Source organism: Anomalospiza imberbis, chromosome 13 (genome assembly GCF_031753505.1).
Source record: "Anomalospiza imberbis isolate Cuckoo-Finch-1a 21T00152 chromosome 13, ASM3175350v1, whole genome shotgun sequence".
Taxonomy (NCBI): Eukaryota; Metazoa; Chordata; class Aves; order Passeriformes; family Viduidae; genus Anomalospiza; species Anomalospiza imberbis.
This window is the reverse complement of record NC_089693.1, coordinates 17781539-17799970: the sequence shown is the minus strand read 5'-3', so window position 1 is coordinate 17799970 and position 18432 is coordinate 17781539. Positions and strand designations below refer to the sequence as shown.

General features: G+C 53.2%; 2 protein-coding genes across 5 annotated transcripts; one reads left to right on the top strand and one right to left on the bottom strand.

Annotated features, from left to right (window-relative positions):
* Window positions 1-2106: 2106 nt before the first annotated feature.
* On the top strand, window positions 2107-10584 carry GRAMD2A (GRAM domain containing 2A). Of its 3 annotated transcripts, XM_068204302.1 has the most exons (11): window positions 2107-2214; window positions 2933-2990; window positions 4335-4407; window positions 4489-4592; window positions 5164-5262; window positions 6161-6232; window positions 7089-7151; window positions 8344-8500; window positions 8763-8862; window positions 8956-9063; window positions 9533-10584. In XM_068204302.1, the coding sequence occupies exons 1-11, from the start codon at window positions 2111-2113 to the stop codon at window positions 9534-9536; spliced, it is 942 nt and encodes a 313-aa protein (XP_068060403.1). In that variant the 5' UTR covers window positions 2107-2110; the 3' UTR covers window positions 9537-10584. The 3 variants fall into 3 exon arrangements, with proteins under 3 accessions (XP_068060403.1, XP_068060404.1, XP_068060405.1); XM_068204303.1 differs by lacking the exon at window positions 9533-10584 and having other exon boundaries at window positions 8956-9067; XM_068204304.1 differs by lacking the exons at window positions 2107-2214; window positions 2933-2990 and adding an exon at window positions 4016-4240.
* Window positions 10585-11960: 1376 nt separating this feature from the next.
* Window positions 11961-18345, bottom strand: SENP8 (SUMO peptidase family member, NEDD8 specific). Of its 2 annotated transcripts, none has more exons than XM_068204306.1 (2): window positions 18296-18345; window positions 11961-14204 (listed from the first exon to the last, which is right to left on the bottom strand). In XM_068204306.1, the coding sequence occupies exon 2, from the start codon at window positions 14174-14176 to the stop codon at window positions 13538-13540; it is 639 nt and encodes a 212-aa protein (XP_068060407.1). In that variant the 5' UTR covers window positions 14177-14204; window positions 18296-18345; the 3' UTR covers window positions 11961-13537. The 2 variants fall into 2 exon arrangements, with proteins under 2 accessions (XP_068060407.1, XP_068060406.1); XM_068204305.1 differs by lacking the exon at window positions 18296-18345 and adding an exon at window positions 17721-17798.
* Between the last annotated feature and the right edge of the window lie 87 nt (window positions 18346-18432).

Below are 18432 nucleotides of genomic sequence, written 5' to 3'. Positions count from 1 at the left end.
TTCTTTGAGTAGGGTGACAGTATGAGCTGCTAGAAAGTGTTTTCCTCACTGTGCTGGCCCTGGAAGCACCTCCTGGGAGGGAAACGTCCCTGTGCTCCCAAACTCTGGATGTGTGTTATCCCTGATGCATCTAGGAGCCAGGATGGAGCAAGATCTGGACAGAGGAGACAAAGCAGCTCCTGCCATGTCCCTGCTGGGGCTGAGGATGGTCCTCACAGACCCCAGACTCCCCCTGGAGCATCCCACTGCCAGCACTGTGTCCAGGAGTTGTCCCTGACGGTGGCCATGAGAGGGAGAGAAAACAAGGATGCAGCACTTCCAAGTGCTTTCCAGCCTGTGTTTTTTCTCATTTTGGGGAATTTTCTGTGTGTTTGGTGACCTCAGAGGGGTTCTGATGCCTTTGCTTCTCCCCGATCCCTGTGTGGTGCCCCTTGGTGTCAGCACCGGTTAGGGATAAATCCGCTCACCCGGATTAAGCAGTACAGGCGCTTGTGGATTTAAGGGATGACGTGAGGAAAGCCAGGGAGTGCTGAGCTCTGGAGAAGGAGGCTCCAGATTGGGTCAGAGCCCCTTTTCCAGCATGGGAGAAGGGCAGATGAAGGCTTTGGTGCCTCCATGATAGGAGTTTCAGCCTTAGGGCAGGGTGGCATCCCCTGGCAGAGGATGCCTGAAGAGTCAGGCAGGGAAAACACCTTTTGGTGCTATGCCAGGGGATGTTATTTTGGTGCTTCTTGTTATTTGGTGCTTCTTGTCAGTAAGGTCTCCTTTCCCTTCCTGACACACCCTTTGAATTGAGCTCCTAAAAATCCACAATCTCAGTGTGTCCATCCCATCCCTGCAGTGCTCGGACTCTAGGGCAGGTCTTTGCCCACAGTGGCTCTGGGGATCCAGGAGCTATTTCCTAGCCTGTTTCCAACCACACGGCACCAGTGACTTCTGTTTGGTTCTGTGTCCCCATGTATGTGTTACCTGTTGTGGGAGCATTCCCTGTGCCTCCAGCTGGGAGTCAGCCGGGCTCCATTGCACCCGGACAGTGTTTTGGTCAGTGCTCTGAGGCTGTGGGGATGTGGGAGCTCACGCAGCTTCAGCTCTCAGCCCATTTGGGCTGGGATCCAGCACCCCTGTGCTGGCTCTTCCCGAGTCAGGGGGTGTTATTTCCATGGGTTTTCCTTCAGATGAACCCCTCAGAGCAGAAGCAGGACGTGTCTAGAGAAGTACAGGTGGCGAAGGAGCCGCTCTCGGAGTGCAGGAAGTTGGGTTGGCTGCTCGGCCTGGGCTCTGCCGCACTGCCACGGCATCATCCCCGCGGGCACCGGGATGCGCTCCAGCTCTGTGCCTGTCCTGCCTGCTGCCGCTCATCCTGTCCTGCCGCAGCCCCACCTGCCCTGGCATCGCCCCCTGCCTAGTGAGCTGAGTGCTTTCCCTGGAATAATTTCCTCTCCATGGGTCTGTGGCTGTTTGCTGGCTCTGCCTTGCCACCGGTCCCCTGGGATCATGCTCTGCTTGGCTGCCAGTGCCGCAGCAATATCCGGTGGTAGTTTGCCGAGGGTGGAAGTGTCACCTTTGTGGCCTGCCAGGTGATAACCTGCCCGCGGCGCTGGGCCCATGTTTACTTTGCCTGCCGTGGCTGATAAGCACCTCTGATAACATTCCTGATGGTAAATAACTGGCTCTAAGGTGCCTGGTGATGGCTTTGCCCTGGGGAGATGGTGTTTGCTGACCAAAAGGAGCAGACCCTGGCTGAAATCCATCCCCACACGGAGTTTTGTTGACCTGTGGTTTTTCCCATCCCAGCCTCCATCCCTTAAGGAGAAGAGTCTCTACTTCGGAGGGTGTTATCGCAGGGAGCCACAGCAATCTGGCTGCTCTCTTCTGAGCGCTGGGGAGTCTCTGGCAGAAAAATGACTTTTTTTTTTTTTTTTTTTTTTTTTTTTTTTTGTCTCCATGTGACTTGAGACATAGCAGGAATATTCTTGCTGTCCTTGAGCAGCAGAATCTGTTGTCTCTTCAGCCATGCAGGCTGGGATTGAAGGGAACAGATTTACAGCTCCAGACCCCTTTTCCCCTTTCCCTAGGGGGCTGATGGGTGTCTCCTTGCAGTGCCACGCCGATGCATGAGAAGGCAGCTCCCCTGAAGAGCCCCGAGCCCAGGCACAGTCGTGAGAAGCTGGAAGTGTCCCACAAGCAGAAGAGTTTGGATTCCCTCGACGGCAGGTGAGGAGCAGTATCCCGGGGTCTGCCTGCAGTTGAGTGTTCTCTCTTTTCTGCCTTGCTGTGGCATTCCTGCTGCCTTCGAGCCCTGAATACTGCCTGCCAACTGGGACAGGGCACAGGGGGGGCCCAACTTTGTTTTCTCCCTGAAATATTGTGGGTATAAAAGTCGAGAAGTGAAAGTGGTTTGGGGAAGGGGACGGTATTCCTGCTGCCGAGGTTGTTGGTAGGATATTGCTCTCTCCATGGTTAGTCCTTTCATCTGTCTGTGGGATGGACATGGATGGATGTCCCTGTGCACGGCCAAAGCTGAGTCCGCCCTCCTGCTCAGGCACATTCCCAAATTCCTGCCTCTGCTTTCCCTCAGGAATCCTTGCCCCAGCTGCCAAAGCTGCACATTTCCAGCTCCCAACCTGTTCTAAGCTGCTGCCAGGTCAACTCTGGGCTCCTTCTCCCAGAGCTGGGGTGTGTGTGAAGTACCTTGGTTTTGATGCCTTCACTGGTTCTCATCAGAGATCAGCCCTCAACAGCCAGTACTGACCCTCAGCAATGCCCAGTGCCGCAATAAATCATGGAGACACCCAAAATGTGGCTTCCTGGGGGTCTCTCTTCAGTCCTTCACATTTTTCTGTGTCTCATATTGCAGCACGTGTTTTGCGTGGGAGCGGGTGAGAGACCTGTTGCTCTTTGCTTACCTGGTGATTATCGTTTTTCCTTGCAGCATCCGCCTGAACGAAGCCCTCAAGGATGAGGACATCAAGAAATGCCACCGGGAAGTGGTAAGCCTTTGGCTTTGGGAATGACTAGCCTAGTGTCTTGTAGCCTATTGCCCCAGGAGGAGCCTACCTGGAGTCTCAGGTGTGGGCTGAAGGAGTCAGAGGCAGCTTCTGATGTGGGGCAGAGCTTCCTGTGTTTGAATTTAGGAGACCTAGTGATGGTTTTGTGTGGCCCGTGCTCTGCCTTGCAAACACTTCCAGGATTTTCCATCTAGAGCAAAGGAGAAAGTGGAAATGTTGACTGAGAGCATTTAAATTTCTGTCCATTTGAAACTTTTTGCTTGTTCAAATCATGCCCAAACTAGATGGTTTTGGTCCATCTACAGATAAGAGATGCTGTGGAAGAGGAAGGAGTGACAGGAAGTGGCATTTTGCCTTTTTCCATGGAGAAAATGCAGGAGAAGAACATTTTTCGATTTCTTCAGAGGCATCTGGGAGGGTGACAGGGCCAGCAGTGGATTTATGCTAGGACCAGGGGGTAATGCCCGGGGTAATGCCCTCCGTGTTCTCCTGGAATGCTCCCACGGGCACCCCCACCATCCCGGCATCCCTCTGGGAGTGTCTGAGCCAACTGCAGGTGCTGCTGAGCCGTGATCCTCTTAGGGCCCAGCTCATCTGGTGACAAGGTGCGCAGAGCAAAGGTGACCTTGTACCTGTGGGCTGGAGGACTCTGCCTGCGTGGCTGCCACAACCAGCCTTGCTGTGCCAGCCTTCTCTGCATCCTGGCAAAGCAGCTCCTCCCTTGGTGACAGCGGCAGCTGTCACCGCTGCGGGACAGCCGTATCCCATGGGAGCATCCCGAGGGCAGGGGGCACAAAGCTGCCTTACAGGACCGGTTGAGCAGATTTATGGAAGGCGTTGAAGTGCTTCGGAGCTTTACCTTCGCCACAGGAGCGTTTCAGGGCCGACCTGCCGAGCCTCCCGCCGCGGCTGCCGGCAGGCTTTGAAGTGGCGCCGGGAATATAAATAGCTGGATGGCGCGGCGCGATGGGCGCAAAGCAAGTGTTGTCACTGTGTCCCGGATAAGGGAAGAGGAGGAGGAGAGAAACCGCTGGGCAAAATAAACTGCCTGCAGATGAGCCTGGCACAAAACCGGCTCCTCTCCAGGGCTCAGCAGCCCCTGTAGCTATTAAGGGAAATGTTAATCTGGGAGGATGGCACAGCCTTCGCTGGGTGATGGATCATCCAACCTTCCTCTAATCCGTCGGGGCTCCTGTCCCCAGCCCGGTGGGACCCCCCTGCGCCGGTCCCGGGTGCGGGCAGAGGGAGGTTTTCTTGCAAGAGAGGGATTTTTGGGTCTCCTTATCAGCAAGGTCACCAGATAACTTTGCTCTGCTTTGCTTTCAGGCTGCTAGCAAGTACAACTCCCAGTACCACAAACTGTTCAAGGACATCCCGACGGAGGAGAGCGTGCTGAAAGGTGGGTGGCAGGGCGAGGGATGGGCACGGAGGCGGCAGGATCTGGCACAGGGATTGCCACGGTTCTCTCTTTGCCTTGCAGTTTGCTCCTGCGCGCTCCAGAGAGACATCCTCATCCAGGGAAGGCTTTACATCTCCCCCAACTGGCTCTGCTTCTACGCAAACCTTTTTGGGAAGGACATTAAGGTAATGTGGGCACCAGCCCAGGCTGATCCCTCAGGGCTTGTAACCACAGCTTATCCCCTCCTGCACCCAAATGCCGCCAAAATCCCCAACAGAAGCCTCCAATAGAAAGGGGAGCACGGTCGTGCCTCCCGCTCTGATGACCTGTGGCATCAGCCTGGGGAAACCAAATATTGGTTTGGTTTAAAATTCCCTGGTGCAAAACCTCCTTCCAGCCGCAATGGCGCTTGAAGGAAGATCAAAGGTTTTAGTGGGGGTGAGATTTGAATCTCTCTTGCTTTTTCTTCTTGATTTACAATCTGATGTTTCCCCATTAGTCTTGTGGCTGACGGGGATCTTGGGAGAGACAACTTCCTTTAAAACTGGGCTGAAGGACTGAATTATTTATATGTGATGCTTTAAACAAATACCTGAAGGAAGCTCAAGGTTTCAGCAAAGTTACCCTGCCAAAAATAACATCCTGCCTTATTTTTCACCCTCCCTGGGCTTGCATGGGGGGCTCTCCTGGTGGGTCTTAGGGAGGCTGGCTGGATCGTGCTTGTGCTGTGTCCATCCCGGTGTTCCTGCCCCGCAGGTGGTGATCCCAGTGGTGTCTGTACAGCTGATAAAGAAGCACAAGACGGCTCGGCTGCTGCCCAACGGCCTGGCCATCACCACCACCGCCAGCAGAAAGGTAACACCAACGCAGAGCAGATGCCCAGGTCCAAACTGGTTATGGTTCCCATCCCTGGTTAGGAAGTGAGCGCTGCTCTCTGTGCTGGTTGCCAGCCAGGGCAAACACTACAGCTTTGCTTTTGTTCCTGAATTTCACTTTGTTCCTGGATGAAGCAAAGCCCAAGTGAAACTCAGCCGAGCCTGACAAATCCCTGCCAGGCTCACGTAAAACCTTTAAACTCCTGAAGCACAAGCAGGGAAAGGGTTTGGGCTGGCGTTCAGCCAGAGCTGGCGGAAAACATGGATACGGGGCTGCGTTTCCAGCTTTTAAATCCCGTTGGATGTTGTTGGCTGCAGTGAGCTGATGTAGTGTGTCCAAGTCCTCGCCTGCCCAGGTGCTGCTGCCAGCACTGTGTGTTGCCTGTCCCTGCCAGGGAGGGTTTTTTTCTGCAGAATGTTGGGAGGCAGTTATTCCTGCGGAATTTGGGAGGTGGGTTTTAGCAGGGAGCGGCACAGGGCAGGATTTGGGCATACAAAGCCATGTGTGGCTGCCGTGCACATCACCCAGGGGCTCTGTGTCAGGCGTGGTGAGTGTGACCCTGTGTCCCTTCCATCTATGGGGATGTTTTCCATGGGTCCTGGCCCCATTTGCTGACGTGTCCCTCTGGGTTGAGCATGGGAAAGCTGTAGGAACAGCAACTGAGCAAGACTGGCCCCAAAAAAAAATCTGGTCCAGGTTTTAGCAGGCTGCAAAAATAACAGCAGGGAAGCTCCACAGGGAAATGCCTGTGGGGGAGACGTGGCTCCTGAAAATGGGGAGATTCAAGGGCATGATGTCTCTGCCTGTCCCTGCCTGTGGAGAACTGGACTCAGGATGGGGGAAATCTCTCCCAGCAGTTCGCCTCTTTCTCTTGCAGTACATCTTCGTATCCCTCATCTCTCGTGACAGCGTCTACGATGTCCTGAGGAGAGTCTGCACCCACCTGCAGGTACCCCCACTCTGTATCTCACCGTGTGTCCATGGCCCTGAGGCTCTGCACCTTCCCTTTGGGCTGAGCACAGCTCTTCATTGCTGCCTCCAAGGCTTTGGGCTGCTCCCAAAGGCCTCTCCAATTCCCAGCATCCTCATTCCTCAGCAAGGGATGGGAAGAGGGGCAGGAGCCATGCCTTGGGCACATCCTGTCCCCATGGGCTTTTCTGGGTCATGGATGAGGCAGAGCTCTGAGTTTCTGCTCTCTCTCGGGGTGTGGGTATGAATTATTTATAATCTGGTGGTAATACTAGTTTTGCTACTCTGCACATTGATGCCTTTTGCCCAGATCTAAAGTTTTAAAGGGAGGAAGAATGGTACAGAGTTAAAAAAGAATTTAACTTAAGTGGGGGAAGACATCCATCAGCCCTTGAGCTGGAGAGGATGACTGTGGGGACCCCTTTTCCCTGACTTTGAAGCACGTGGGAAGCCATGCAGGAGCCCTGCCCTGCCCAGGAGGGTGTGTGCCAGCTGTGCCAGGGCAGCCATTTGAATGATTCAGCCCTGTTGCCAAACTGGGGGACTTATCCTTGGAAATGTGCTGGGCTCTGCCCAGATGTACCCTTCTTTTTTTTACCCCCTGATGTTTTATCCTGTCCATGGAAGCCCTTGGCTCAACCATGGCCCCCCTAGGTTTTTGTGATGCAAAGCAGTGTTGCAATACCCTTTCCTCATGCCCCAAATCCCCGTGGTTATAAGTTCTAGCAGCTGCTCTTCATAGTCTCAGCAGAAAAGCCCAGATTCCATTTTGTGGCTGAGTCTGAAGCAGGGAGAGCTGGCACTGTAATGCCCAATCCTTTCCCCCCCCCATCTAGGTTTCCAGTAAGAAGAGCTTGAGTCTGAAGGAGCTGTCGGAGGAGCCGGACTCCGTGTCACTGGTGAGGGTCAGGGCAGCTCTGGGAGAGGAGAGACCCCCTGATCTCATGCTGTGGGTGGAGAGGGCCCGCCTGGTCCCCTTGGTGGGTTTGACACTGTCTGGTGGCGGCTCACAGAGTCGGGAGAGAGCCAGTTCTTCTGTTGGTGCTGTCAAAGGGTGCAAGGATGCGCCTGTTGCCATCATAGCTTGTCCTCTGGGACCCTCATCCCCAGACTTGGCAGGAGCAGGTCAGGAGGACTGGCTGAGCACAGCCAGTGACTCTGTCTGTGTACAGACAGAAAAACTTCAGAGTGATGTGGAAAATTCTGCCACTCGGCTCCCTGATGGCTGATGCTGTTCAGAGCTGGGAATGTGGATAACGGGCTGGGAATGTGGTTGAGTTACCCAAAAATCTGCAGGATGATGGGAGAGGGAAACACCTGCTGAACCACAGCATGATCCAGGGAGCATGGGGGCCATATCCTGCACCTTTGGAGAAGAGTGTCTTCCATGGCTGCTGGTCCCGAGCCTCGGGCTAGGTGAAAGAGGTAACAGAGGGTGACAGGTGGGATGTCACCCATGGTCTGGTGACATCCCAGGGTTAAAGAGTCATTTCAAGGGCCGAATCAGGAATGACCCAGGCTGATCTGGCAGCACGTCCTGGTGTTTCAGTGGGATGCAGCCCTTTGGCAGCTCCAGTGTATCCACCAGAACTCTGTCAGCAGCCTGAGCACCAAGGAGAGCCCCATCACCTCTAAGGAGCCACTGGTTTCAGGTGAGGGGCATTGGTTTGTGCCCTGCTCCACATGGGTGATAACCTCCACAGAAGTGTGTTCATCCCTGGGAGCTCTCCATTAGGGGAGCCCTTCTCATTGCCAGCTGCCACCCCACTTGTTTTGTTGTCTTTTTGGGACACTTTTTTGTCCTATTTGGGGCATGCTGGAGAATTCCAGGTGACCGCTCTGAGCTTCAAGGGGTGGAGGAGGCAGCAGCTGGTATTTGGGGGAGTTGTGGGGTGCATGGGCAGGTCCTTCTTTGGTAGTAGGAACCTGCATTCCCATGGAACCATCATGGAAGACAGCTCTTCCCTCAGGATGATGTTTTGAATGTGTTGGTACGCCATGGAGATATGTAAGGTTTGAGTTTGAATCTGGCACCATCATATCTGTGGCAGTGCTGGTTTCATTCTTGGCTCACCAGAACTGTTCCCACAGGAGGTGATTGTCCCCGAGGGCAAGTGGAGGAAGGTGTCACCTACCTCACTGTCACTGTCACTGCCAGATGCCAACTACCAGTGTATCCACCGGACCTCTGTCAGCAGCCTGAGCACCAAGGAGAGCTCCTTCACCTCTGAGGAGCCACTGGTTTCAGGTGAGGGGCATTGGTTTGTGCTCTGCTCCACATGGGTGATAACCTCCACAGAAGTGTGTTCATCCATCCACTGCTCTCGTGCAGGGGAATTCTGCCTTACAGATTAGGCTGGGAGTCAGCGATGGAGTCCTGGGGATGGGCGGGAGTCTCCTGGCTGCAGGGTCTGAGCCCATGAGGGAGGAATATTTGATGTTTCCTGGTTGCTGGAGGAACAGGAGCATCAGCCAAGTGGCTGTGCCGCTGACTCTGGGTTTGCTTTCAGAAAGTGCAATAAATACCGAGGAAGAGCTGGAGGTGGAGCAGAGCTGTGTGGCAGAGCTGAGACCCTCTGACTACCAGCTCCTGAAGATCTTCATCGTGCTGTAAGTGTGCCAAGGGGGCAGGGAAGCTGGGGGGACACTGGGAATGTCGGTCTCAGTCTCAACTGGGTGTTTGGCTTCTTCCTCTGTTCCCAGCATCTGTCTCCTGGTCGTGTCCTCCTCATACCTGGCATTCCGCATCTTCCGTCTGGAGCAGCAGCTCTGCTCTCTGAACCGGGATTACCTCTCCCGTGGGCACAGGAGGTGAGGGACCCTCAGGGATATTTTGGGACACACAGGTTGTGCCATGAGTGGAGGACTTGAGGGAATGTGGGTGCAAAGAGGAATGGCTCCCCTCTGTAATGTGTCTAAGGAATGCTTTGTCCCTTATCCTGGTCCTGCTGTTGGGCTGGCCAGTGATAGAACCCACAGTGCCATCTCCAGACCAGAGGTGATCCCATCAGCTGCTGGCTTGAGTGACTGGGAAGCTCTGCTGTCTGTGAGACTGTGGAGCTTGGGAAGAGGTTTCCTCATTGGTTTGGGGTTGGTTCTCCAGTTGTAGGAAGTACCAGGACATCTCATTGGAGCTGGGCTGTGCCTGGGGGCTAAGGCCATGGGCATCAGCATGGGATGGACAGGAGGGAATCTCCTTGCCTGAGGACATCAGAAGGCACTGGGATGAGATATGGAGCCTCTGCAGTTACTCATCCCATCTTACCCCACTCCCTTGCAGGTGACTGTTCCCCAGGTGCTGGCTGAGGATGGACACTGAGGTGGTGGCACCCTGCCCATGGATCCCGGTGCTGTGTCCTCCCAACCGTGGCTGTTACATGTGGTCCAGTTTTCCCTCGGCTGGTAAAATGGGACCAAGTATTTTCTCTCTTCCTTCGGGCACTTGTTCCTGGTGGGACTTTGCAGCCAGGTTCTGGCCACCAGTGCCAACTCCCCATCCCACTGGAAACCTGTTTTCTCCCTGGGACACTGCTGTGCTGTAGCACCGGACAATGGCTCGGGGCTGCCGAGCACTTGGACCTCCCCTTAGGACTTGCTGCTAAGATGGATGTTGGTTTTTATTTCAGGCTTGGATTTTTCTTGTTAAAAGATGACCTTGGGCTCACCAGGAACCCCCAGAAATGTGGATGAGTTGCCACTGCTGCTCTGGGAGAACCCACCTGTTTGTCCCTCAGTAACCCTGGGAATGTTCCTGGAGGAATGGCCCTGGACACAGGGATCTGTGGGGATGGGGAGAAAGGGCCCACTAGCCCTGTGGGGTGTCATTTTTCCCACACACAAGGGTGGGGGTACAAGCCAGGGCTCCCCAGCCCTTCTCTCCTGGAGCACTGGGCTTAGAGAGGGGGGTGTGTGTGTGTGCATCCCTTGCAAAGCACTTTAAGGTCTCCCAGACCAGGTGTCCTCGCTGGGGTTCACACCTGGCACAGCTGAACTTTGTTAGTCCTGCTTGCCCCATGAAGACGCTGGAAAGGAGCTCATGGCTGGCACTGGGGAATGTCCCAGAGTGCAGCGTCTGTGCCCTGGTTTGTGTTAACCTTGTCACGCATGGAGCTGAGTGCTGCAGGATTTGTCTCACAGGATTTGTCCCACAGTGCCCTGGGAGCACACTGGGGTGGCAGGGGGTACTGCTGTGATTCCTTTCTTTCCTGTTTTTTTGGGAACTACAAGTGCTGATGGGGCCAAATCCCAGCGCCCTGGGGAAGAGCTCACTGCTCGCTCTGGGCTTGGAATGGCTTTTAAATGGAATTCCAATAAACACAGGATTTTCTAGCACATCACTCTCTCTTACCAGCGTCCTCCACAGCGGTGCTAGGCTGTGAGCCCCAAAACCGAGCACCCCAAAATCTGTGCTGCCCCAGTGTCCCTTCCAGGATGTGAGTGACATGGGGACAGCCCATCCTCTCATGGGGACAAGGGGACAGGGATGCTCCCGACAGAGGGGCCAGGGAGGTTACTGCACTAGATGGCAGCAGAGACTGCGGGATGTGATGCAGTGGTGGCAGGGCCACCCTGGGGACAGCGGTGCCGGGGGAGGGAGCTGAGTTGCAGCCCCACCCAGCTAAGGTGGGCAGGGTGAGCCTTCCTCTTTCTCCTCCTCCTCCTCCCTGCACATCCACAACCCAATTCCACTCCTTTCCCTGGAATGGCCAATGCAGCAAAATGCATGAAAATGGCCCAACTCGAAAACCACGGTGGCACTGGTTAAGTGGGGACAGGAGTGGTGTCACCTGTTTTGGGCAGGATTTATCACCCGGGGGTGCCTGGGGAGATGGTCTGGTTTATTCAAAGCCCTGGCATTATGGGGCTGTCGGAGCCTTTGATTCCCTGGGTGACCTGGAGGATGAAAGGTGCCGTCCTGTCCCTGCCAGGGACTCACCCAGCTCGTTTACATGGTGGAAATGGGTTTACTGTTGTTTTTCCAACAGACAAGTTGGTGTTTAGTGAGTCCAACCTCAAAGAGGGGCTCTTGGCCCCAAAAAGAGGTTTAGAGGTTGAGGACTGGGGGGTGTTTTATCTGATGTGTCCAGCCTGGTGTTCGTTGGGTCCTCCAGCAGCAGGTGCTTGGGGTCCCTGTGCTGAGCCTGAGCCAGGAATGTGGTCTCCTCTCAAGAAGTGGTGGGACGAGCCATGGGTGCAGTGACATGTAGGATGTTTGGAGGAGCACTGGGATGAACTCACAGGGTGCTTTGGGGGATCTCTGCTGCTGGGATGTGGTTGCAAGGCTCTGGTTTTGTTTCCCATCTGGTGTCTGCCAGCCTGGTTTGGTGCATGTTGGCTCTCCCAGTGACGCCCTGCTTGAGCCTATTTGCTTTTCTTTGTGTAAAGAAATGCCACGTAAAAGCCTCAGGTGCAGGGAATGTCCCTGGACGCTTGCCTTGCTGGCTTGGAAACAGCGATGAGGAGACAGGGTGGTGCTGGATGAGCACAACCCCTGCCCTCAAATCCCCCTGCTGTTGCCCATGTCACACCCACCATCCCATTTTCTGTCTTCCTCCCTCCCCAGCCCAAGCCAACCTCTAAAAATAGGATTGGGAGGTTAAATCAGCCAAGGCAGCTCTGTCAGACAGATGAGTCAGAGCCACCATGCCGTTACACTCTGCACCACAGCATTAGCAGGGACACCAAGGACTGGGTGACACCAGGAAGCACACAGTTTGGTCTGAGTTTTATTTGGGATTTGAGAGTGGCAGTGATGTTGCTCTGGCAAAGCCCCTCAGAGTCCAAAGGAATCCCCTTCAGCGAGCAGCTGGATCCTGTTCTGGCTCCAGCTGAGTGGGTTTTCCAGGGAGGGCTGGTGCTGGAGGCTGCTCTCCTGTCCAGGCAGTGTTAGGAGGGAGGGGAGCGGCCCCAACCCTTGTCAGGCCCCAGTGCTGCCATGAGGGTGTTTTGGGGCAGCCTGGGCTGATTTCTTGACATTTACTTGAAGCAAGGGAAGGTGAAGCCCTCCATCCCCTCGGTGCTGTGCTGCTGCACACACCGGTGGTGAAGAGCTCTGGGTTAAAAACAATCCTTCCTCAAGGGTTCTATTTAACCCGGATTTCCCTTCTCAGGTAGGGGTGTGGTTGCTCTGCTAGACACCACCTGAACAACCTGCTCTTTGCTTCTCAGCAGGTGAGAGATTATTCCTTATCCTGCAATGATATCTCAGTTTAATTTTTATTTTCCACACTGCTAAGCCTGTCTTTAAGGAGAGGATCCACTCTGCAATCCCAGCCATCATCCAGCACAGGAAGTGTTTCAGTTTTCTGAAGTGCATTAAGTACTTCAAGGAGCCTGCAGTTATCTTTGGCTTTTATACCTCAAACTCTGTCCTTTTGTTCTCCCTGGTGTGTTTTTTTTTTTTTTTTTCCCTCAAGTAACAGAACTGGTTTTGTGTTATGAGCAGCGACCGCTAATAAGGGTTGGGGAGCACTGACAAACCCGACCTGCACAGAGACGACCTAAAATCCTAATGAAAACCCCAAACTTCAAAGAGTGAGTGTTGCTTTTCAACTCAATTAAGTTTCTTTTCCTAGGATTGGCTTTTTCAGCTTCCTATTAATCTTCCATCAGTTCGGAGTCGGGTTTTAATTTGCAGTAAGAACAAGCAGGGGCGGGAGGCCAAAAAAAGCCATTGCTGTGTGGCCGAGGAACACCTAGCTTAAGAAAACTGACTTTGATTTTGCCCTGTTCTTAAATTAATTGTAGCATTTCCTTTGCAGTCTCATCTTTTTGCAGTGACATCTCAATGTCAGGTTTTCAAGGGTACAAAATCCTGGCTACTAAATCCCACATTGCTCCAGTACCATTAGCAGGAGGCACAAACTAGAACTATCCACGATAAAGCACTCGGGGGCTCGGGTTTAAAGAGCATTTGCTAAACCTGGCTTGGAAGGACAATGCCTGGGGCCAGCTAAAGCCACTTAATGAGGGTGTGCTGGGCACAGGTGGAGAAGTCTCTTCAGCAACCTGCTTTGCCACAGCGATTACTGTAAAAATTTACCATGGAGAGGGTTTCTTCGAAAGCAAAGTGACTCTTGTCATTATAAGTTGAAAGGCCGGTGACTTCGAGAGAGAATAAGGCTTTTCCTGGAGGGAATGGGGTGTTGGGGGGTGTAGCCATGCTAGAGGGGTTACATTCTTTTTCTTTGGGACAATCCTGCGCATGGGCATCTCCCTCAGGCACTGGGGGTGCTGCCTCTTGGACTGGGAAGGCAGTTTTTGGGGGGCTAGAGGTGCATCCCCATCACTTCTGTGCCAGTTTCGTGATGAGAGCTTTCCACTCTGACCTCTTCTGCGTGATGTAGGAGGGGGTGAGGAGCTGCAGCAGAGGCTCCATCCGGCCCTGGAAGTACCCGTGGCACAGAGCCTCAGCATTGCAGATCACATACATTCCACAGTCGTAGCTGTTCTGCTGTGCTGGTGCCTTCTCCTCCACAAAGGTGGCTTTGCCCCCTCTTTTTCCCAGAAAGGCCTCCAGCTTCCCTGCCACTTGCTTGGCGTGGACAGAGTTGCATTTACTGTGGGAATCGTAATGGGCAAAGCACTTCTTGTCCCTGAAATAAACCAGTAAGCTCCAGTGGGTGCCCCCAGCGGCCTGGCTGGAGTTGTCATTGATAGGCAGGAACAGCAGCTCCTTGCGGAGAAGGTCCAGCGGCTGGAGGAATATGGCTATTTCTTCCTGACTAAGGGCACACTTGACGAACTGAGCCACCTCGGGGCTGATGAAACAAACACGGTGGCTGAACTCCTGGAACTGCTGGTTGGCGAAGTACTCGAAGGCGAAGCCGATGATGCGGTCGTTGAGCCAGTTCGGGGGCTCCAGCAGGGCCACGTCCGACTGCCTCAGCAGGCTGTCCACGTAGCTGAGAACCACGGGATCCATCCTGCGCTGCTCCGGGGAACTGCCAGAGCTGCAAGAGAAAGGGAACATGGGTTGGGAATTGGATCACACCCGGCATACAGCCCACACCTGGATGCAGCCCAGCAAACACCTCAAGTTCCTTCTCAGCAGCAGTAAGCAAAAGCCCAGGATTCCCAGATGGATTTTTGCAGGACCATGAGCAGATGGAGAACACACGGTGTTGGGCTGAGCAGCAACCTACTGTGGCTCCAATGAGATCAGCCTTCCATCCTAAGGATCTGAACCTCACAACAAAGGAGTTTCAGAGCAGTTCCTGCACAGAAACCAGGAGTCATCCACAAGTCAGGTGGTGTTTGCATGTCTCAGTGTTTTACCTGTGCAGTGACAAGCACTGGAGTTCTTTCCATCGCTGGTATTCCCCTAAATAAAAACCTTTTGGGCTGTCTGACAGACATATGGTCCCTTTCTCTAAGCACAGAGTGCCCCAGCTCTGTGCCAGAGGCATGACCTGTTCCAGGAGAACCTGCTGGGCTGCCAGCACTGGAGGCACAGCTGTGAGTAAGGAGTAACAAAGCAAGACGAGATCACAAACAAACCAGTTCCCAACCGTGGGAATCTTTATGACAACTCTACATAGCCAGAGTAGGATTTAGGAGATTTTCCATAGGGAAATTTGATTTAGAGCCCCTATATCTACCCCGGTTTTCCTTTAGCTCTGACACCCTGCAGCCCTTCCAGGCTTCTCAGTGCTGTGATGCATCCTCAGCCTCTAGATCCTTTCCTGGCCAGGACAGGGCTGGAAATGCCACAACCTGGGACACAGATGACATGGAACTGGTTTTGGCCTCTCCTTCCCTCCTCTGTCCCAAGGGCAGCAAGAAAACATCTTCAGATTTCTGAAAGCCTCGTGTGAAAGCTCAGAATGATAAGATTACTTTAATATGATTCACTATATATAAGTCACCAATTGTCCATCATGATAAAGAAAATGAAGCAAATTGAGCGTTCTGTTAGGAAGAAGTAGGTTCACGCTTCTTATTGTGACACGAATCATGAGGAATAACCCTTCCTGGCCTGGGATGCATAAATTAAGGGATTTATCTCTCAAAAACGTTGGCAAGGTCCCCTGGCATGTGACAGGCAAGGAACAGAATGGATGAGCCATGGCCCATGTGTAACACGTGGGAAGGAAGGGCCGAGGTGAATGTTTGGGGCATGAAACAGCCAGTGAGCGTTTGTGCGTGGCTGGTGGATCCCGGAGATGCCGAGCAGCAGGAGTCACCAGAGGAAGGGAACAGCCCTTGTTTATGCTGAGCCAAACACAATGGTATTTGGACATGCTTCCGACCTTAATGAGCTCCAACTATTTCCAAGTTTGTGGTGCAAACCCTTGTAGTATAAAAACAAGAAATCCCAACGGAATCCCAGTAACTCCTCAGCCTGCCTGAATATAGGATGGTTTAAAGATCTGGACGTCCTCCAAACATCCTGTTTGGGGGTTTAACATGGGCACTGCTGAAATACTTCTTGTATTTCCCCATGAAATGCCCCAGATTTTCCTTTACATTCTGTTCTTTCTGCTTCATCTTCTCCTGGACATGTAGAAGTCCAGCCAATAGCTTTCCACTCCAGTCCAAATGGGATTAAGGGCGAGGGAAGCGTGTGTCCCGTGCTCTGTTAATTTTCCACTCTGCAGAAACATAGTTGTCTTTTTTTTTTTTTTTCTGTCATGACATTTGGCAGGTTCCTCCAGTCAGGAAGGAGAGTGCAAGTGCCTAATTGCCACTAGCTACTACTTTTAATTTTATTGCCATCTGGTATTTGTGAAACTGCCTGTGAGTTCTGTGGGATGACTCACCACATGCAGCTCCAAGGAAAACCCTTGGGAGGCTCCCTCAGAGCCAGGTCAGGTAAGCAGCGAGGACCAAAACAAAGTGGTGGGGCTGTGAAAAGCCACCGGTGAGGTGGCTTTGTTTGGGAGAACCTCCCAAGAGCTGAAGATGGATCTGCAGAGGAGACAGGACGTGGATCTGAGCCTCTGAGGAGTGTTGAAATCCCGACGTGGACTGGGAGCAGCTCTGCTCAGCCACAGCCAGGACTCTCTTCCTGAAGGCTCCGGCACGCTCTGTTCAGTTTCCATAAAAATAGGAATAAATACTGGCACAGGCCTGGAACATTTGCTGGAGGTTGCCAACAAGTGTCTTGCTGGTTCATTTTATTTGCATATTAGTAGTTGGAATTTGTGCAAACTCCCTGGAATCCTCAGCTCCTCCATGGGATTTCAGCTGCCCCGTTTCCAATGCTGAGACGAGGAAACCGGGGAGAGAGAGAGAGGAGCATTTCCATACAAACACCATCATTTCATTTACAGATTTGAAAATGGTGCTGTGTTGCATCAATAGGGCAAGAGGTCAAGCTTCCCTCACTGAAGTTATAATAATGTAACAAATCAGCTGCTGACATTAGTGCAAGTTCAATCCATAAATGGATGGGGCTCCTTCGCGTCCGGACACAATGCAAAGCCTGTGTTTTCCAACACTTGACCAAAAAACACCCCAAACCTGTCATTTTCACACCATTAAAGACAACAACCCTCTGCAGGTAATTGCTGAAGACACCTGAGAGCCAAGGAATGAGACTCCTCAGTCACTGAGCATAAAAAGGCAGTGACAGAGCAATGGGAGTGTGAACTAAGGATGAATCAGATTCCTAAAGTCTATTTTAATAAATTAAAGGTGCTAAGAACCTCCAGAGTGAATAGTTTAATGTGACAGGTCTAGAGACCTAGACCTGTTCCTCATTTAAAGAACATGGAGGTAAACAGGAAAATAGTCACCTGGAAGACAAAAAATCCAGATTTTATCAGGGAGCAGGAGGAAGGACAGAGAAGGTTTAAAGATCAAGAGTAAAAGACCTTTTGGTTTAATTTTCTGTTCACTTTTCCTGGAAATATGGGGTTTAAATACCATGTCTGGATAGTTGTTAATGGAGCAAGATCAGACAAGGAACATTAATTTCTATTTACCAGCAGGAGCCAGGCTGGGTGACACCTGAATCTCTGGACTTACGTGTTTCCTGACAGAGCCAGAGGAAAAACTCACAGAAAATTAAACAATTCAACCAGAACGGAAGCATAGTTGTCTCATTTTTTGTTAAATATAAATAATCTCTCTGCATCTGTAGGTTATAATTCTTGTATGATACAAGAACATCCCACTTCTGAAGGTTCAACAGGCCATGAGTGCTGAAATCAGAGGAAAATACTCCAAGCTCCGTACTCACTATGCCCAAACTTCTTTGTTCTGGACAAATTCCCCAAACCAGAGACTCTGCAACCAAACTCAGAACCTCTCTTGGTGTCACAGCATGAAACCAAGAGCCACAGGAACAACACCCAATGTTTTTTTTTTTCTCTCCAGGATGGGGTTGACCAAAACCTGGAGTTTAACAGGGAAAAACCCCTCAGCGATCAGAACGCCTGAGGATGAGCGATGGCGCCGGGAATTCCCAGGGGTACCGGCGGGATCCCAGCTCAGATCCTTGACCCGAACGCCCATGCACTCACCTCTCACCTCCCACAGAAAGGGTCGAATCCAGGGAGCAGCAGGAAGCACAGGGGGGGAATGTAACTTGCCTGAAAGACCTGGAGGTCACAGGGATTTGGTCAGGAGTGGGAATTCGGTCGGGGGAAGCGATTCGGGGTGTCCCACGCCCCACGGAGGAGGAGCAACGTGCTGACCCCGAGCCTGACCCCGAGCGTCTCCCGGCGCCCCGGTGCCGGGATCAGAGCACGCCAGCAGTCCCGGGAAGATCCCGCTCATCCCACCGCTGCTTTTATGTGACTAAACGGGAATTACGGGCCAGGAGAGGGTCCGAGCAGGGATCACCCACAGGACCGTAACACACTTCCACTCCCTTACCCATTTTACCCCTTTTTTCCCCTTAAAACGCGGGCTTGAAGCTTCCGGGCCCGAGGCCGGCCAGCACCGACCCCCGACGGCTGCGGCCGGCGCGACCCCCGGGCATGGCGCTCCGCGCCGGGTCCTTGCCGGGCCTTAGTGACACCGTGTCCCGCCGTGTCCCCCCGTTTTCCTCCCGTGTCCCCTCCCGTGTCCCCTCCCGTGTCCCCCCGGGTCTCACTCGCCGCCTCATCGCCCGTCGCCGCCGCCGCCGCTCGGTTGCCGCGCACTGCCGTAAAGCGTCCGCGTCGTAACGACAGGGGGCGTGGCCGCGGGGCGTGGCCGCGGGCACCGCCCTCCCCGCTGCCTCGGCCGGGC

Coding starts and splice junctions, on each gene's coding strand:
- SENP8 (XM_068204306.1), bottom strand. CDS start 14,176: ATGGATCCCGTGGTTCTCAGCTACGTGGACAGCCTGCTGAGGCAGTCG.
- GRAMD2A (XM_068204302.1), top strand. CDS start 2,111: ATGCATGAGAAGGCAGCTCCCCTGAAGAGCCCCGAGCCCAGGCACAGT. Junction 2,215..2,932: donor TTGGATTCCCTCGACGGCAG/GTGAGGAGCAGT, acceptor TTTTCCTTGCAG/CATCCGCCTGAACGAAGCCC. Junction 8,863..8,955: donor CTGAAGATCTTCATCGTGCT/GTAAGTGTGCCA, acceptor CTCTGTTCCCAG/CATCTGTCTCCTGGTCGTGT.